The sequence below is a fragment of the Balaenoptera musculus genome, chromosome 11, assembly GCF_009873245.2.
Source record: "Balaenoptera musculus isolate JJ_BM4_2016_0621 chromosome 11, mBalMus1.pri.v3, whole genome shotgun sequence".
In the NCBI taxonomy this organism is placed as follows: Eukaryota; Metazoa; Chordata; class Mammalia; order Artiodactyla; family Balaenopteridae; genus Balaenoptera; species Balaenoptera musculus.
Genome location: NC_045795.1, coordinates 36,020,559 through 36,037,729, shown reverse-complemented (window position 1 = coordinate 36,037,729; position 17,171 = coordinate 36,020,559). Strand labels below are relative to the sequence as shown.

Below are 17,171 nucleotides of genomic sequence, written 5' to 3'. Positions count from 1 at the left end.
CCTGAGAGCCAGTGGATCTGGGTTTGGGTCTGACTTTGGGTTTGGGTCTGACTTTCCCACCTCTCTAATGCTGGATCATACCTGTGAAACCTTACCTCATGAGACCATCATAAGAGTCGAAACAGACATAAAATGATTTTGATGACAGTACTGTACAAACAGATGGCAGTACCATTTTCTTGGCGATTTCTCTGTCTCTGTCTCTCTCTTTTTACCTATGGTATGCTGGTGTCAACTCATTTTATTATCAGAAAGTTATGGTTCTAGTACTTCCTATGCATAACTTAGTCTCTTAGTGGAAGTGACATTTGGCTGACAAAATCATTATATCATTATGCCTATTTGGGATGACGTGAGCAGTAATATTGGCAGGGGGACAGTCAATGAACTCCCCTCCATCTTTGCTAAGCCAGCTCCCCGCTCATCTCTTTAATCTCAGTTCAGATGTCACTTTTTCAGGGAAGTCTTTCTTGACTTCCCAGACTTGGCTGGGTTCCCCTGTTACATGCATTTCTGGCACCCTTGTAATTTAAATAATTATTTATGTCACTCCGGACCGATCTCTACCTTTTCCATAAGGTAATCATTGGCTCCAAGAAGGCTGGAACCACACCTGTCTTGTCCATCACTGTAACCTAGGGCAACGCATGAGGCCTGGTGTGAATATTTGTCAAATGAGTGAATGGATTTTTAGAATTGCAGCAATTCTTAAGTGTGTTTCTCATTTATTTTTAAATTATTCACCCTCAATTGCTTTTAGATTCCAAAAACTGAACATTCCCTGTCTTCAATTAGAAATAAACCACACCATTGAGCTTATTCTTCAGTATTATGTGGCTGAACTTGAAGCTACTAAGAAGGCAAGTATCATGTTTATAAATAGAATGGTACTTCAGTACAAAAAGAAAAAATATTCTGGAAGTATTTGCCATCATTATCTTGTGCCAAGCTTATCAGACAAATCCTCTCACTGCTGAGTATCTTTGTTGCTCCTTTCTCTATGGGAGAAGGTGCTGACAGTGTGTGTCCCTGGACAGCCAGATCACACCCCTTTGCTCTTAAGAACTGTCTTTTTATGACAGCATTCATGTATGCATGGGAAAGCCCGTTTAAGTTAATATTTTTGGGTATCAAAATATGGGCTCTGGAGAATATTATGACAGATATAATGTAGCTGTGTGCTCCTGCTTTATTTTTTAATTTTTCTTTAAGATAAGAAGTGATTTATTAGAGCGTCCCTCGTGGCGCGGTGGTTAAGAATCCGCCTGCCAGTGCAGGGGACACGGGTTCGAGCCCTGGTCCGGGGAGATCCCACATGCCGCGGATCACGCATGCAACTAAGCCTGTGTGCCACAACTACTGAGCCTGTGCTCTAGGGCCCGTGAGCCACAACTACTGCGCCCACGTGCCACAACTACTGAAGCCCGCGCGCCTAGAGCCCATGCTCCACAGCAAGAGAAGCCACTGCAATGAGAAGCCCGCGCACCACAACGAAGAGTAGCCCCCACTCACCGCCACTAGAGAAAGCCCGCGTGCAGCAACGAAGACCCAACACATACAAAAATAAAATAAATAAATTTATAAAAAAGAAAAGAAGTGATTTATTAGAATAGGACGCTTGTGAGGCTTACAGGTGGGCGGGCCAGAGGGTGCCGCGCACAGAGAACTTAGTGGGCAACAGTTTTATAATTAAAGGAAAAGTTGGGAGGGGGAGAAGACCACCTTCTTCCTCATTTTTTTTTAAATTTTACTTAAAAAAATTTTTTTTTTATTGGGGTATAGTTGATTTACAATGTTGTATTAGTTTCAGGTGTACAGCAAAGTGAAACAGTTATACATATACATATATCCACTCTTTTTTTTTCTTGATTCTCTTCCCATATAGGCCACTACAGAGTACTGAGTAGAGTTCCCTGTGCTATACAGCAGGTTCTTATTAGTTATCTATTTTATGTATAGTAGTGTGTATATGTCAACCCCAAGCTCCAGCTTTTGAATACATCCTTAAAATTGGGGATAAAAGGCAGAAAAAAAGTATGCATGTAATGGGAAGTAAGGGTTAAGAGAGAATTAAGTGTCATATATTGTAATCATCATAGTTTTTGAGCCTCAGGTTGATATCTCTGGAGTGCATTTACGTATTTATTGACTACGTCTTGTGTATAAAACATGTGAATAATAGTAAAACATCAATACAAATATAGCTGTATATATTTTTGCCTTTTCCATTGTACTGAATTTCAAACGTTAATGCCAGACCTTTAATTACAGCTTTATCATTCTCAAAAAGATGACCCACCTCTTGCTCGCAACATGCCTCCTATAGCAGGAAAGATCCTTTGGGTGAGGCAGCTCTATCGCCGGATAAGTGAGCCCATCAACTATTTTTTTGTAAGCCAATAGTTAAATTTACAGTATGTGGATCATGGTGGTTTTTAATACAAGAAATATATTTTATCCTGTAACATTTGTGTCCAGTAAAGTAGCTAGAGCTAATTCTTTTACTGGGCAAAGGAAATTTAGTTTACAAATATGCTTGACAGAGACTAAGCCAATTCTTTCATGCTTGGTAGATAATCCCATTTAATTATAGTTAATCTCTAAGGGGACGAATCTTAAAAATTTATGACGCTTAATAAACAGGACACTCTCTTTTGTAAAATAATTGTTTTGAAAATAATAGAACACAGGCCTAGTACTGAAACTTACTTCTATGTGTGGACGGATAGGTCACTGATATATATTAGTGAAGGTTAGGATGCACTCAGAGTATATTCCTGTGTATTGGACCGAGACCAAGAGCAGAGTATAATAGAGTACATTCATCCTCTGTGTCCTTAAGACTATTTATTAGATTTCTGAAAAACACCAGGATAGTCTTAAGCCTTGTTGGCATTCTGAAATTGCCAGTTTGTCTTCTCTTTGTTTTTTGTTGTTGTTGTTGTTTTCTGTTTGTTTTGCTTTTTTTGCTTTGTTTTTTAAAAAGACAGAGTAGCAAAGCAGAGTTGGTTTGCCTGGTGTTATGTCTTAGGCCTGAACATGGAACAAAATAGCTACAAAACAGTAGTCCTGCAAATAATTTTATTATTTAAGCATTATCAAATATTAAGTTTTTGTTGTTTCCGTTTGGCTGCTATCATTTATTTTATTGTTCTCAATATTAAAAAAAAATTAAAACGGTGACCTTAAGACAAGAGGCCAGGATGGGGACTCAATTGTTTATTGACTTTATAGTGACAGAGCAGAGATTGTCCTGTTTTTGATAATGTGTGAATCAAAACAAAAAAATGTTCAATTTCTTCATGAAGAAATTTGGTTTCTGTTCTTTGATATACATTTACTTTTTTTTTTTTTTAATTTGGTGGGGAGGGAGGGAGAGGGAGGGAGGGAGGGAATCTGTACTTACTTTTTTTTTTTGGTGCTGGAATTTAGGAATTTGCCCTGATATGCACAGTTCAAGGAAAATCAGTTCATTGTATCTTGCCCAGAAAAGTGGGGAGGGAACAGAGAATTGGAGGTGGAGAATTTCAGTGCCTGGGACCGGCTGTAGGCCTAGAGACCTCTCTTTTTAAGTCCTTCATTTCCTTTCCCAGTTTCCCCTTTCTACTGATCAGGTTTCCCTACTTCCATCTCTAGCTTGTCTGGCCTTCCTCATCTCTGATTTTTGTCTGAGGTAAAATCTAAATGGGTAGTATCATTATTTGATGTCATTTAAAATGTAAATAGCTTTACGGTTTGGATAAGAAAACAATCAGCAGACTTTTAAAAATAAATCTTTGTTTTTCCCTTAAAAAACAGAAAAACTCGGAAATTTTGTCAAGTGCGGAAGGCAAAGCTGTCATTCGTCAGTATAATAAAATTTCCTACGTTCTGGTGGAATTTGAGGTGGTCTATCATACAGCCTGGATCAAAGAGATCTCGCAGTTACAGTATGGTGTGTGTAAGACTGCAGTGACACTACAGAGCGGGTGTTAGGAGATTTTGAATGAGTTTGTGGTTCTGGAGAATTTTTACATCCTTTTTATATAACTGTATGATGGTTAAACTTAGATTTGGGGAGGATACAATTATTTATTTCTTTACAGTTAATAATATTCTGATTTTATAAGCAGAAATTGTCATGAGCTTAAAGTTGATATACTAAGATTATGACTTTCTCCTGAAAAACAGTATTTAAAAGTAAATAACAAGACTCCTTATTGATATTTCTCCATATATTTGGGAAGGTTTTTATATCCAGTTTTATCATGCTATAGATTCAAATCACAGTCCTAATCAGAGGAGAAGGAATTGCAGCTTGCTTGTCTTCCTTCCTTTCTCCCTCCTCCTTTCCTCCCTTCCTTCCTTCCTCCCTCCCTCCCTTTCTTTCTCTTCCTGTAACTGAATTTAACTTCAGTTCTGATCTCCATTAAATTAAGAGTATTAGGGCTGCATTCAAGTACCTCTGAGGGGTGCCAAGGTGTTGGGAAGAGTTAAGTGTGTGTGGGGGGTGGATGGTTTTAAGCCATCATCCATCTATGCTGGCATCACCTGGGATGTAGTTGTTATTGTGTGGGCTCAGTTGTTGGTCAGTTCAGGTTCCTGCTTTGTCTCATATTTACCTTAATCTCTTATTCGTAAGCTTGGTGGAACCCTGACTGTGTCCCTGGTAGGAAAGTTTCTCCCTCCCACACCAGGGTCTCCACTTCAGCAGAACACAGAATGGCAGGCATAGGAAGCACAAATTCAGAGGTCGGGTCACTGGGAGTGATGGTGAGAGGGGCCACTCCTAGTTCTGACTCTTGGTTCCAGACCCATGTACTTTAGCTGTTGGGGACACAGCACTATATACAGGCCATTGATCCACTGCATGACTGCATCCTGGAGGACAGGGCTTCAACTCTGCAGGATGTTTTCCCAACTGGCACCTTAGTTAAGCCTTAAATACACCACTTCTATCAGGCGAGCTGTTTCTGGGTAGTGCACATGGTAGGTCCCTATGGATCCTAATGAAAACCTGCTAATGGAGCAACGGTCTCAAAGGAGCATTAAAAGAAGTTTACAATTCACATTATAGAAGAGAGCAAAGAGCGTTTTTAGCAATTGAAATATGGAGCATGTACTGTTTTGCTTCTACAACACTATGCACTTTTCTAAGTTGTTTTTGTCCTGCTGATTTTTCCTCTTATCTGCACACATTCCATAAAAAGTTCAACAATCTCCTGATCTATAAAGCCCTTCTTTATTCTTCCTGGCCGATAATAATGTCTTCCTCCTCCAGAGGGCCCCCCACACTTTATCATGACATTTGTTGCTTTATAGATCTGTCTTATCTCCCCTACACATTCCAGGAATACTCTCTGTGTCTGTTTCATCTTTGTGTCCTTTCCATAACAGTCATAGTTAACATTTACATAATATTTATCATGTGCCAGGCTGTGTCTAAGCACTTTACATATACAACCTCCTTTGATTCTCATGGCAACCCTCTGAGGAATTATTATTATCCTCATTTTACAGATGAGGAAACTGAGGTACTGAGAAGTTAAGTAACTTGCCCAAGATCACAGAGCTAGGAAGTGGCAGGGCCAGGATTCAAACATGCCTTTCATGTGAACACAGGCTAGTGGAAATGAATTGCTCTGGAAGGCTTCTTGTTGTTATATTGATGTAACTATATTTAACCATATAGAAACTTGAAATAATAATTGGAGAACGAGTATTGGCCTCCTTTTGATTTGCTGTATAAAGTTTCTCTAATCATGATTCACATAGAATGTTCACTCAATCCTGGAGCAGACTTCTTGGCTGTCATTATTATTAGTGGTCTTGCTGACCATTTTGTCCTGTCAAGAAAGCTCCGTACTGCCTTGAGGAACACAAATTTCATTACTGGAATGTCCCAACATTATTTTGGAATTTACTTGGGAGGATAAATGATTTCTAGCCAAATTTTAAGAAGATTCCAAATGAATTGGGTAAAGTTTTTAGTTGAAATCTTCATGAAACCAGCGTTGTTAAGAATCATATCAAGACTAATTTTATTTGTTGAGTAAAAGTCAACTAACTTCAAAGGGATATACAGTCTATTTTGTTTTACTAGAAATTTGATGCAGCCATAGTATGTGAAGTAATGTGAGACTTGGAAGATACATGTCAAATTCTCATGTTAGCAGTGTTTGTTAATATAAAATGCAACTCAAGCTAGCACATAAGTCTATAAGTGTGTTATTATTATGCCTCTAGAAGTAATTCATGTTAGGATAACAAATGATCTAAGGCTATTCAGCATGAACCATTTGGGATTATGTATTTCAATTCTCAATAAAAAACATATCTGAAAGTGCCTATTTATATGAATGATGTTCATGTAGTAACTCAGATGTAGACTAAAAAATATCTTCCTCTACATTCTAGGAGTTCACAACTCAATGGTGTTTAATAAATATTTCTTACTGATATTGAGCCTAGGTATCGATTTAAGTCAGATAAACCTCCTTAAAGAAGCCACTTTGGAGTTAGGTGTAGAAAAGGGTTTGAAATCTATGAAGTGTGTCATATTTTGTAGTTGGGCACATCTTCCAGTTCTCTCTCCCAGAGGTTAAATCACAATCCATAAAAGTAAACTGACATTGTATTATAGCCCTTTTAGACCCACTCAGAAAAGTATCGCAGTTCATAGCACAAAGGCTAACCATTCTTGGTCCATTTTTACCTCTCTGGATCTGATTTTATAGTTTGCAAATACTCTGCATTCGTTTATCTAAGTTTTGAGCACTGACTGTGTATCAGATACTGTGCCTTAGCACCTGGGATATCCAAAACTATTGTTCTATTCTTAAGAAGTCAGTAGTTCAATGGTGAAGACAGGCATGTAAACAGGGCTGGAAGCAGAAATCTAGAATAAGTTATGTCAATAATTGTTTATTTGTAGCTTTGCAAGCCACACTTTTTGTGCGACATCCAGAAACAGGGAAGTTGCTGGTTAATTTTGATCCCAAAATTTTGGAAGTTGTTCGGGAAACTAAATGCATGATAAAAATGAAGCTGGATGTACCAGAACAGGCAAAGAGATTGCTAAAATTGGAAAGTAAATTGAAAGGAGATAAATTGTACTTGCAGGTAAGATGGATTCTATTTTCTAGTTATTTTGAAAGAGGTTTTTTTTTTTTTTGTATTTTGTATTTTTTTTTTAAAGAAAAAGATACCTTTGCAGTTGTGCTAACGCAGCATTGGGGAGAAATTTGTTATTATGTTGATTCTTTTAATTTTTTCAGCTTTATTGAGGGTTAATTGACAAATAAAACTGTAAGATAATTAAAGTGTACATCGTGATGATTTGATATACATATATGTTGTGAAAGGATTCCTTCCATCTAGTCAGTTAACTAACACATCCATCACTATATATATATATTGGTGAGAACATTTAAGTTCTACTCTCTTAGCAGATTTCAATTGTACGATAACGGTGTTATCAACTAGTCACCATGTTATACATTAGATTCTCATACCTTATTTGTCTTATAGCTGAAAGTTTGTACCTTTTTACTAATACCTCCCTATTTCCCCTACCCCTGACAACTACTTTTCTACTCTGTGTTGGATTTTTTAGATTCCACATATAAGTGATAATATACAGTTTGTCTTCCTCTGTCTGACTTATTTCACTTAGCGCAATGCCCTCAAGGTCCATCCATGTTGTCACAAATGGCAGGATGTCCTTCTTTCTCATGGTTGAATAATATTCCATTGTGTGTATATCACCTCTTTATCCCTTCATCCATTGATGGATGGTTGTTTCCATATTTTGGCTATTGTGAATAATGCTGCAATTAACATTGGAGTGCATATATATTTTCAAATTAGTATTTTTATATTCTTTGGATAAAATCCCAGAGGTGGAATTGCTGGATCATATGGTAGTTCTACTTTAGTTTTTTGAGGAACCTCCATACTGTTTTCCATAATGGTTGCACCAATTTACATTCCCGCCAACAGTGCCTGAGGGTTCCTTACTCTCCACATCCTCACCAGCATTTGTTTTTTTGTTATCTTTTTTTGATAATAGCTATTCTGATAGTTGTGAGGTGGTATCTCACTATGGTTTTGATTTGCATTTCCCTGGTGATTAGTGAAGGTGAACAATTTTTAATGTTCCTATTGGCCATTTTTATGTCTTCTTCAGAAAAATGTCTATTCTGTTCCTTTGCCCATGTTTTAACTGGATTGTTTGCTATTGAGTTTTGTTAGTTCTTTATGTATTTTGGATATTAACCCCTTATCACATATATGATTTGTAAGTATTTTACCATAGGTTGTCTTTTCATTTAGTTGACGAAAACAAAAAAAAATGAGGAAGTTTTTGAGTTTGAGGTAGTATCACTTATTTATTTTTGCTTTTGCTGCTTGTGCTTTTGGTGTTAAATCCAAAAAATATCATGGCCAAGACTGATGTCAAGAAGTTTACCCCCTATGTTTACTTCTAGGAGTTTTATGGTTTCGGGTCTTAAATTTAAGGCTTTAATCCATTTTGAGTTTATTTTTGTGTACAGTATAAGATAGTGGTCCAGTTTCATTCTTTTGCATGTGGCTGTCCAGTTTTCCCAATATCATTTACTGAAGAGATTGTCCTTTCACCATTGAATATTTTTGACTTCTTAGTATACTCTTGGTTGTTTGTAAATGAATTGACCATATATGCATGGGTTTATTTCTGGGCTCTATTCTGTTTCATTGTCGATTCTTGATAGCATTAAAATACTGACATGCAAACAAAAGGGAAGGAAGTGAAAGGATTATCAGGAATCAGATTTAGACTTCTGGATGACAACAATGATGAATACTGAGTTTAAAAAATTCTTAATATTATAATTTTATAGATTAAGTGCATTATATTTTATAATATGTTTAATGATACTAGTAAGATATAAATTAATGAAGTAGGATGACTGTAAAATGACATGAGTGGAAAATGATTTTCAACATTGTGGAGTAAAATGGAGCAACGACAAAAAAGATCAGAGTATTAGAATAGAGATTCTCAAAACCATTTTTTTAAAATAACAAGCTCATTGAGATATAATTCACATACCATACAATTTATCCATTTTAAGTGTACAATTTAATGGTGTTAGTATATTCACACACTTGCACAATCATCATCAATCTTAGAACATTTTCGTCATTCCCAAAAGAAACCCCATATCAATTAGCAGTCACTCCCCATGTTCCCCCAACTCTTTCTACATCTTCCCCTGGCAACCACTAATCTACTTACTGTCTCTATGGATTTGCCTATTCTGGGCATTTCATACAAATGGAATCATTCAATATGTGGTGTTTTGTGATTCGCTTCTTTAACCTAGCACAATATTTTCAGAGTTCATTCATATTGTTCCATGGATCAGTACCTCATTCTTTTTTATGGCTAAATAATATTCCATTGTGTGGTTACACCACATTTTAGGCATCCGTTCATCAGTTGACGGACATCTGGGTTGTTTCCACTTTTTTGCATTATGAGTTATGCTGCTGTGAACATTTGTATACAGGCTTTTGGGTGGACATATGTTTTCATTCTCTTAGGAATATAAACTAGGAGTGAAATTGCTGGGTTTCATTAACTTTGTAACTCCATGTTTAACCTTTGGAATAACTGACACACTCTGTTTTCCAAAAAGGCTTCATGCATTATTTTATATGTGCACCAGCAGTGGATGATGGTTCCACTTTCTCCACATCCTTGCCAACACTTGTTACTATCTGTCTTTTTCATTTAAACATCATTTGGATGCGAAGTGGTATTTCCATGTGGTTTTGATTTGCATTTCTTCATGGCTGTTGATGTTGAGGATGGTTTCATGTGCATATTGACCATTTGTAGATCTTTGGAGGAGTGTCTATTCGAATCGCTACCCATTTAAAAATTGAGTTATTTGTCTTTTTTATTATTGAGTTGTGAGAATTCATTATACATTCAAATCCTTTATCAGATATATGATTTGCAGATATTTTCTTCTGTTCTGTGAGGTTTTTCATTTCTTTTTTTTTTATAAGCCAAGCAAATTAAGAATGGAGGGTTTTTTAAAAAAATATTTATTTATTTATTTGGTTACACTGGGTCTTAGTTGCAGCAGGCGGGCTCCTTAGTTGCGGCTCCAGGACTCTTTAGTTGTGGCTCACTGGCTCCTTAGTTGCAGCTTGCCAGCTTCTTAGTTGTGGTACGCAGACTCCTTAGTTGTGGCATGTGAACTCTTAGTTGCAGCCTACATGCGGGATCTAGTTCTCTGACCAGGGATCAAACCCAGGCCCCCTGCATTGGGAGTGCAGAGTCTTATCCACTGCACTACCAGGGAAATCCCCTCTTTTCATTTTCTTGATAGTATCCTTTGAAGCACAAACATTTTAAAATTTTGATGAAGTCCAATTTATCTACTTTATCTTTTGTCCCTTGTGATTTTAGTGTCATTTCTAAGAAATCATTGCCAAATCCAAGGTCACAAAGATGTATGCATATGCTTTGTTCTAGGAGTTTAATAATTTTAGCTCTTACCAGAATATTATATACATATATATATACACACACACATATATATATATATTTAAAAACCTGGGCTTCCCTGGTGGCGTAGTGGTTAAGAATCTGCCTGCCAATGCAGGGGACACGGGTTCGATCCCTGGTCCAGGAAGATCCCACATGCTGCGGATCAGCTAAGCCCATGCGCCACAACTACTGAGCCTGCGCTGTAGAGCCCGTGAGCCACAACTACTGAAACCTGCGCACCTAGAGCCCATGCTCTGCAACAAGAGAAGCCACCGCAACGGGAAGCCTATGCACCGTAACGAAGAGTAGCCCCTGCTCACCACAACTAGAGAAAGCCCACGTGCAGCAAGGAAGACCCAATGCAGCCAGTAAATAAATAAATAAATATTCCTTTAAAAAACCTCAGGGGAGCGTGGCGTTGTGAAAACTTGGCTTCAGCGTCAAAAGCCCTAGGTTTTCGTACTAGTTAGTTGCAACTTTACATGACTGAATGTCAAAGTACTGTTTATAAATTAAGGTTAATATCACGTGCATTGAATCTTACAGGATTTTACTTAATATTGAATAATATTATGAAAGTCAAAGTCCTTTGCCATGTGTCAAGTGTAAATAAAAGTTCAACTACAAGTAAGGGAAAAGGAGGAAAGGAATTAATAACTTTGAAACTATTAAGTAATCATTGCTACAGTTTAATATTATTAATTTGGGGAAGAATTAACTTGAAACCACATCTCCCATCACAGTGCAATAAGTTACGAAATGGTAAAAAATTGATCATCATGGTTCATCTGTAAAAAATATCTAAAAGAAAATAGAATAGCTTTGTGTGTACATTTATTCTGATTCAAGAAAACAAGTGTGGCATCAGTGATAAGTACGCTGTAATATGTCAGAAGACAGGCAACAGATAGGGTGAAAATGTGTAATGACAGACATAATGAAAAAATAATTGTCCAAACCATTTAAAACGGCATAAATCTAGAAAGGCAAATAATAATTAAGAAAAATGTAAATCTAGGAATCTCCAAAGACTTACTGTTTAAAGGGGATGCTCAGGTAATTTACAGGTGAGGAAAAAGTACAGCAAATTAGTACAAATAGTCAGCCTCCATCTTTCAGGGCTATGAGGAAACAGGTAAAATGAAACCTTCCGGGTATGAATCAAAATATGACTGTTGTTTTAAAATAAAGTAAAACATGCCATTTTGACTTTTAACAGGGTCTTCTGCAGTATTATGATGAGTTATGTCAGGAAGTGCCTCCTGTATTTGTCAATCTGATGACCCCTAAAGTGAAAAAGGTTGGTAATATTGAAGGTTTATATTGACTTCCCTGTCGTTTAAAATTAGATTCCAGTTCTATAGATTATGGATTTTAGAACATCTATTCTTGCCAAAACCCTCTTTCTAGTTCAACTTTATAGCTCTATTTTCCCTACAGGATGATTTCTTGTCTAAGTTTTGTTGCCTTTGAAAAACAAATAAATCTAAATAATGAGCACTTGCTAAGAATCCATGATTGCTTTTTGGATAGCCAAAGATGATTAAAAACAAAAAGTCACCTTTACTAGGTATAATGGAGGGGAAATGGAATTAAGGAAATACAGCCTATAATATTTCCAGGTAATAAAAGGCAGCCTGTTTTATAAATGCAGATGCTCCTTTTTAATAATGGAAACTGTTTTTCTCTTTTTCTAGGTGGAATCTGTGTTGAGACAAGGGCTCACAATATTGACATGGTCATCTTTAACACTAGAAAGCTTTTTTCAAGAAGTTGACTCAGTTTTGGATATGTTCAATCAACTCTTAAAGAAGGTATGATGGATACATTTTTTAAAAACTACATACATTAATACTCAGGCTGTAAGTAATGGTTTGATTATCTATGAAAGCTCTTTAAAGGGTGTGACTTTTAACCAACAGGACATCCATTACGTTAAAAAAAAAAGCTTTATGTTTCTTTAACTGTTTTGGGGCCTTTTCATTTAGGGTTGCCTTGTTCTTGTCCCCAAATTACCTTGCCTTTAATATGTTAAAATGATGGTTCATCTCCACAGTGTAGTTTAGAAAATGGAATAGTTGTAGACTGTGGAAGATGGCAGGATGGAGTGCTTACATTTTAAGGCATCTAATGTTAATTAAATGAGGTAGTCATCCAGTTGGAGACTGTCTATTGATTTCTGATATGTTTGCTATATGAAACATGCATATATTTTTAGATGTGCTTGTCTGTCTATGGTGGCAGCATGGTGTTATAGACAAAACCCAGAGGCTTGGGAGTCAGATAAACCGAAGTAGGATTCTTTGATTTTCACCAGCTGTGTGTTCCTCCCTGGGTTACTTGACTTCTCTGAGCCTTGGTTTTTCTAGCTGTAAAACTGGGATAGTAATGATTCATGGGCTGGAATGAGGACTGAAGGAGATAACGCATATGAGGTTATGGCACATGTTGCTACTCAATTAAACTTCAGTTCCATGTCAAGCACAGATATACTCCTAAAATTCCCACCGAATTATGCTTGGCTCAGGATGCAAGTTTCCAGATATAGCCCTCTAAATCAATTTATAACTCAAGGACATTTTGGATGAAAGAGGAGTTTTCTTCTATGTGTGTTTTCTCATTGGTAGATCAATGACTTGTGTGAAATGCATATTGATACCGTTCTAAAGGAGATAGCCAAAACGGTGTTAATTTCCCTGCCGGAAAGGGGTGCTACCAAAGTAGAAGATATGTTGACACTCAATGAGGTATGCATTTATGTATTATATTTTATTCATAGAAATATTGGCTCATAAACCTAAAATGTGAATTTGCAATCTAAAAGTAGAAATCTCTGTCCATGGCATTTAGACATTCTGGGGGCTTTTTGGACATCCTCAGCTCCAAAGACTTATAAGGTATCAACAGCTCAAGCCCAGGGTCACACCTTAGACATTATCTTAAAAATGTCCTCAGCCTCATGCTGGAGTCCCCTTGGGTCCTGTCTGTGCTCACTGCTCTTCTTCCTCTGTGCATGCTCCCAGGGCAATATCATCTACACTCATGGTTTTAACCACCACATCCTTTCCCCTTAAGTCACCCGTACACCTGGGTGTCATCCGGCCTCCTTTCCTCATTTCCATCCCCAAACCCAGTCAGTCTTTTAGGGCTTAGCCAGGTTTTGCTTCTTACTAAGATTCTGCTTGAATTGCCTCTTCTTTTCCATACCTACTACCCTTTTCTTAGGTCACGCTTTTATTCATTTATTTTTTGAGCAGAGAAAGGTTTATCGCAAGGGCCATGCAAGGAGAACGTGTAGCTCATGCTCAAAAAGCCTGAACTCCAGATCAGGCTTTTAATCCTCATTTGAGTTTAGCATGTGATGTTGTGATCTAACTGGCTTCTCTGCCCCCATATTTGGCCCCGTCATATCCATCATCCTCCACCTTGCCACCAAAGCTGATTGTGGAAACTCCCCAGCTTAAATCCTTCAATGGCAGTGGCACCCACCTAACCTCCTCAGCATCACATTGTAGTGATCTTATTTGATTACCCGTTTATCCTCCATTGGCTCAAAAGCACAAAGACAGGAACCCTGTCTAATCATTTTTGAGGCCTGGCACATAACACAGTCTTTCTCAAAAGCACTCACTTTATGTTTTGTTCAAAACATAAAGCGAAGGCATTTTTCTTTCTTGCCTGCCTTGTGCTTCAGCTACACCCACCTTGCTGGTTTGGGTCACCTTGCTAATGTCCTTTTCAAGACAACCAAGGATGGCTCCATCTCAAGGGATCTAACCTGACCCATGGGAAACAGGTGCCTTTGCCTCTCTTTCTATGGAAATGCAGCTTCTTCTTCCCAGGACACCTTTCTGTGCCTTTTGGGCAGCCAGCCAGCCTCTTGTTTCAGGACTACTTAGGCATGGGGAAGCCCCTCTATTCCCCGATTGTAGAGGTCATGGATCAAGATCTCTGAGTAGCTCTTTTGAAGTTCCCTTCACTTATTTCTACCAAATCTCTATCAATGATCAGACTTCCCTTCTATAACCTCAAGGTGGGCAATGTGCTGAGGGTTACCTCCCCTGCTACCTTTGGATAAACTGCCTTTTTCATAATGTGTAGGATCTTAAAAGAATTTGTTCTCAGCATTGGGGCCTTGGCTGTAATGGAGACAGCACTAAATGACCAATTTTAACACCTTGTGTTCAGAGTATGCAAGTTTAAAATGATTATATCTTCCTGGCCATTTTTCTCTTTTATCATTGTTAAGCTTTTTATCCTTGAAGTCTATTTTGTTTGTTATCAGTGTAGTTACACCAGCTCTTTTTGGTTATTATTATCCAGATATATCTTTCTGTATTCTGTTATTTTCAACCTTTCTGGGTTCTCCTATTTTAGGTTTTCTCTTGTAAAGAACATTTAGCTGGATTTTGTTTTTAATCTACTCTGAAAAATCTCTGTTTTTAAAAAATTGGTAATTTTAGTCTATTCACATTTATCCTATCAGTATATTTGGGTATACTTCTACTCTCTACCCTCTTACTTTGAATTTTCTATTTACCCAAATTTACTTATCTGTTTCTTGAAGTTACTCTTTATTCTTTTTCAAATATATGTGGTCTTTTATATAATCTTCTTCCTTTCTCTTTTTTAAATTCTACTTCTTCATTTAGATATTTAAAATATATTTTATAACAGCCCCATTATCTGAAGAAATTGGAGGTCTAATTCTGCTCTTTGCTGTCTCTGTCAAATCTTGCTCAGGATGGCTTGTGTCTTCATGTTTTTAATATTTTGGATTGTGAGCTAATTTGCACATGTCTGTTTAGTTGAGAACCTGTCTCTTTTTATTTGCTCCTGTGTGGTACCTAGGAGTTTTACCAACTCAGTCGATAGTTTGAGTTAGTTTCTCAGACGATAGAATTTCCAAAACTCCAAGGTAGTATAGACATAATCTCAAGTCCTAAACCTGTGTGAGGTGAGCTAGTGGTTGTAAATTTCCAAGGGAGACGTTGTCCGTCTACCCCAGAGCCTCAACCAAGATCGCTAACTGTGCTTGAGACCGCACCCCTTGATTTGCCTGATGACATGTGGGGGGAGGGGAAGGGTTCCAACCTCCTACCCTTGTGAAGGGATCCAAGGCCTCATGTGGTTTTTTGGTTATGGGAAAAAAACCTACAAAAGTTATAGCTTCAGCTTACTTTTCATTTTAGGCCTATGTCTTTTTTTTTTTTTGAGATATAATGTGTATACAGCAGATTGCACAAATCTTAAGTGCACTATTCAGTGAATGTTTACATATGACACACCCTTGTAACCTTCTCCAAGAGCAAGATATTTTTTTTTAAAGATTTATTTATTATTAGTTTATTTACTTTTGGCTGCGTCAGGTCTTAGTTGTGGCACACAGATCTTCGTTGAGGCATGCGGCGTGCAGGCTTCTCTCTAGTTGTGGCATGTGGGTTTTCTCTTCTCTAGTTGAGGTGCACGAGCTCAGTAGTTGTGGTGCGTGGGCTTAGTTGCCCCATGACATGTGGGATCCTAGTTCCCTGACCAGGCTTCGAACCCGCATCCCCTGCATTGTAAGGCGGATTCTTTACCACTGGGCCACCAGGGAAGTCCCAATCCAAGAGCAAGATATTGAACATTTCCGTCACTGCAAATGATTCCCTCCTGCTCCATTCCAGGCAACAAACATCCTCCACCCCAAAGTAATCACCATTTTGGCTTCTGTCACTGTATATTAGCTTTACCTGTTTTTGAACTTCACATAAATGGAATCATGCAGCATATATTCTTTTTTTTCAAAGTTTTTTTTTTTTTTGATGTGGACCATTTTTAAAGCCTTCATTGAATTTGTTGTAATATTGCTTCTATTTTATGTTTTGGGTTTTTGCCCGCGAGGCATGTGGGATCTTAGCTTCCCCGACCAGGGATCGAACCCGCACCCCCTGCACTGGAAGGCAAAGTCTTTACTACGGGACTGCCAGGGAAGTCCCACACATATTCTTTATGTCTGGCTTATTTTGCTCAGGGTCTGTGAGATTCATCTGTGTAGTTGTGTGCAATAGTGGGTTCTTTCATTCTCATTCATTGCTGACTAGTATTTAAATTTCTGAGTTTATTACAATTTATGTATCTGTTCTACTGTTGGAGGCATTTGGATAGTTCATAGCTTTTGATTATACACTGAGCATTCTTGTACATGGTTTTTTTTTGTGAACCTAAACACCTATTTTGGTGGGTATATTCCCAAAAGTGAAATTGCTGGGTCATAGTCATAGATCATGAATATATTTAACTTTCGTAGAAACTTTCTTTTTAGAGTTGATGTGTTTGAATTAGGAACCAAGCAGGTTCACACATTGCATTTGATTCATATACCTCTTAAGTTTCTTTTTATCATCTCCCCTTTCTTTGCTTGTACCTTTTTTATTGCAGTAAAATATACATAACACAAAATTTATAATTTTAACCATTTTTTTAGTATACAGTTCAGTGGCATTAAGTACAATCACAGTGTTCTGTAACCATTACCACCATCTGCTTCCAGAACTTTTTATTATCATCTACACAGGAGCTCTGTACCTATTAAACAATAATTTCCCATTTCCCTCCCCTCCACCCCAGACCGTGGTAACCTCTATTCTACTTTCTATCTTTATGA

General features: G+C 37.5%; 1 protein-coding gene across 1 annotated transcript in view; it reads left to right on the top strand.

Moving 5' to 3' along the window:
* The window catches only part of LOC118904403 (dynein heavy chain 8, axonemal), a 325,133-nt gene that overhangs the window by 35,571 nt on the left and 272,391 nt on the right, over positions 1-17,171 (top strand). The window contains exons 12-18 of the mRNA XM_036870462.1: positions 761-860; positions 2,272-2,391; positions 3,799-3,934; positions 6,914-7,101; positions 11,745-11,825; positions 12,223-12,339; positions 13,153-13,272. Coding sequence (XP_036726357.1) covers positions 761-860; positions 2,272-2,391; positions 3,799-3,934; positions 6,914-7,101; positions 11,745-11,825; positions 12,223-12,339; positions 13,153-13,272 — 862 coding nt within the window. The remainder of the gene's footprint in view (positions 1-760; positions 861-2,271; positions 2,392-3,798; positions 3,935-6,913; positions 7,102-11,744; positions 11,826-12,222; positions 12,340-13,152; positions 13,273-17,171) is intronic.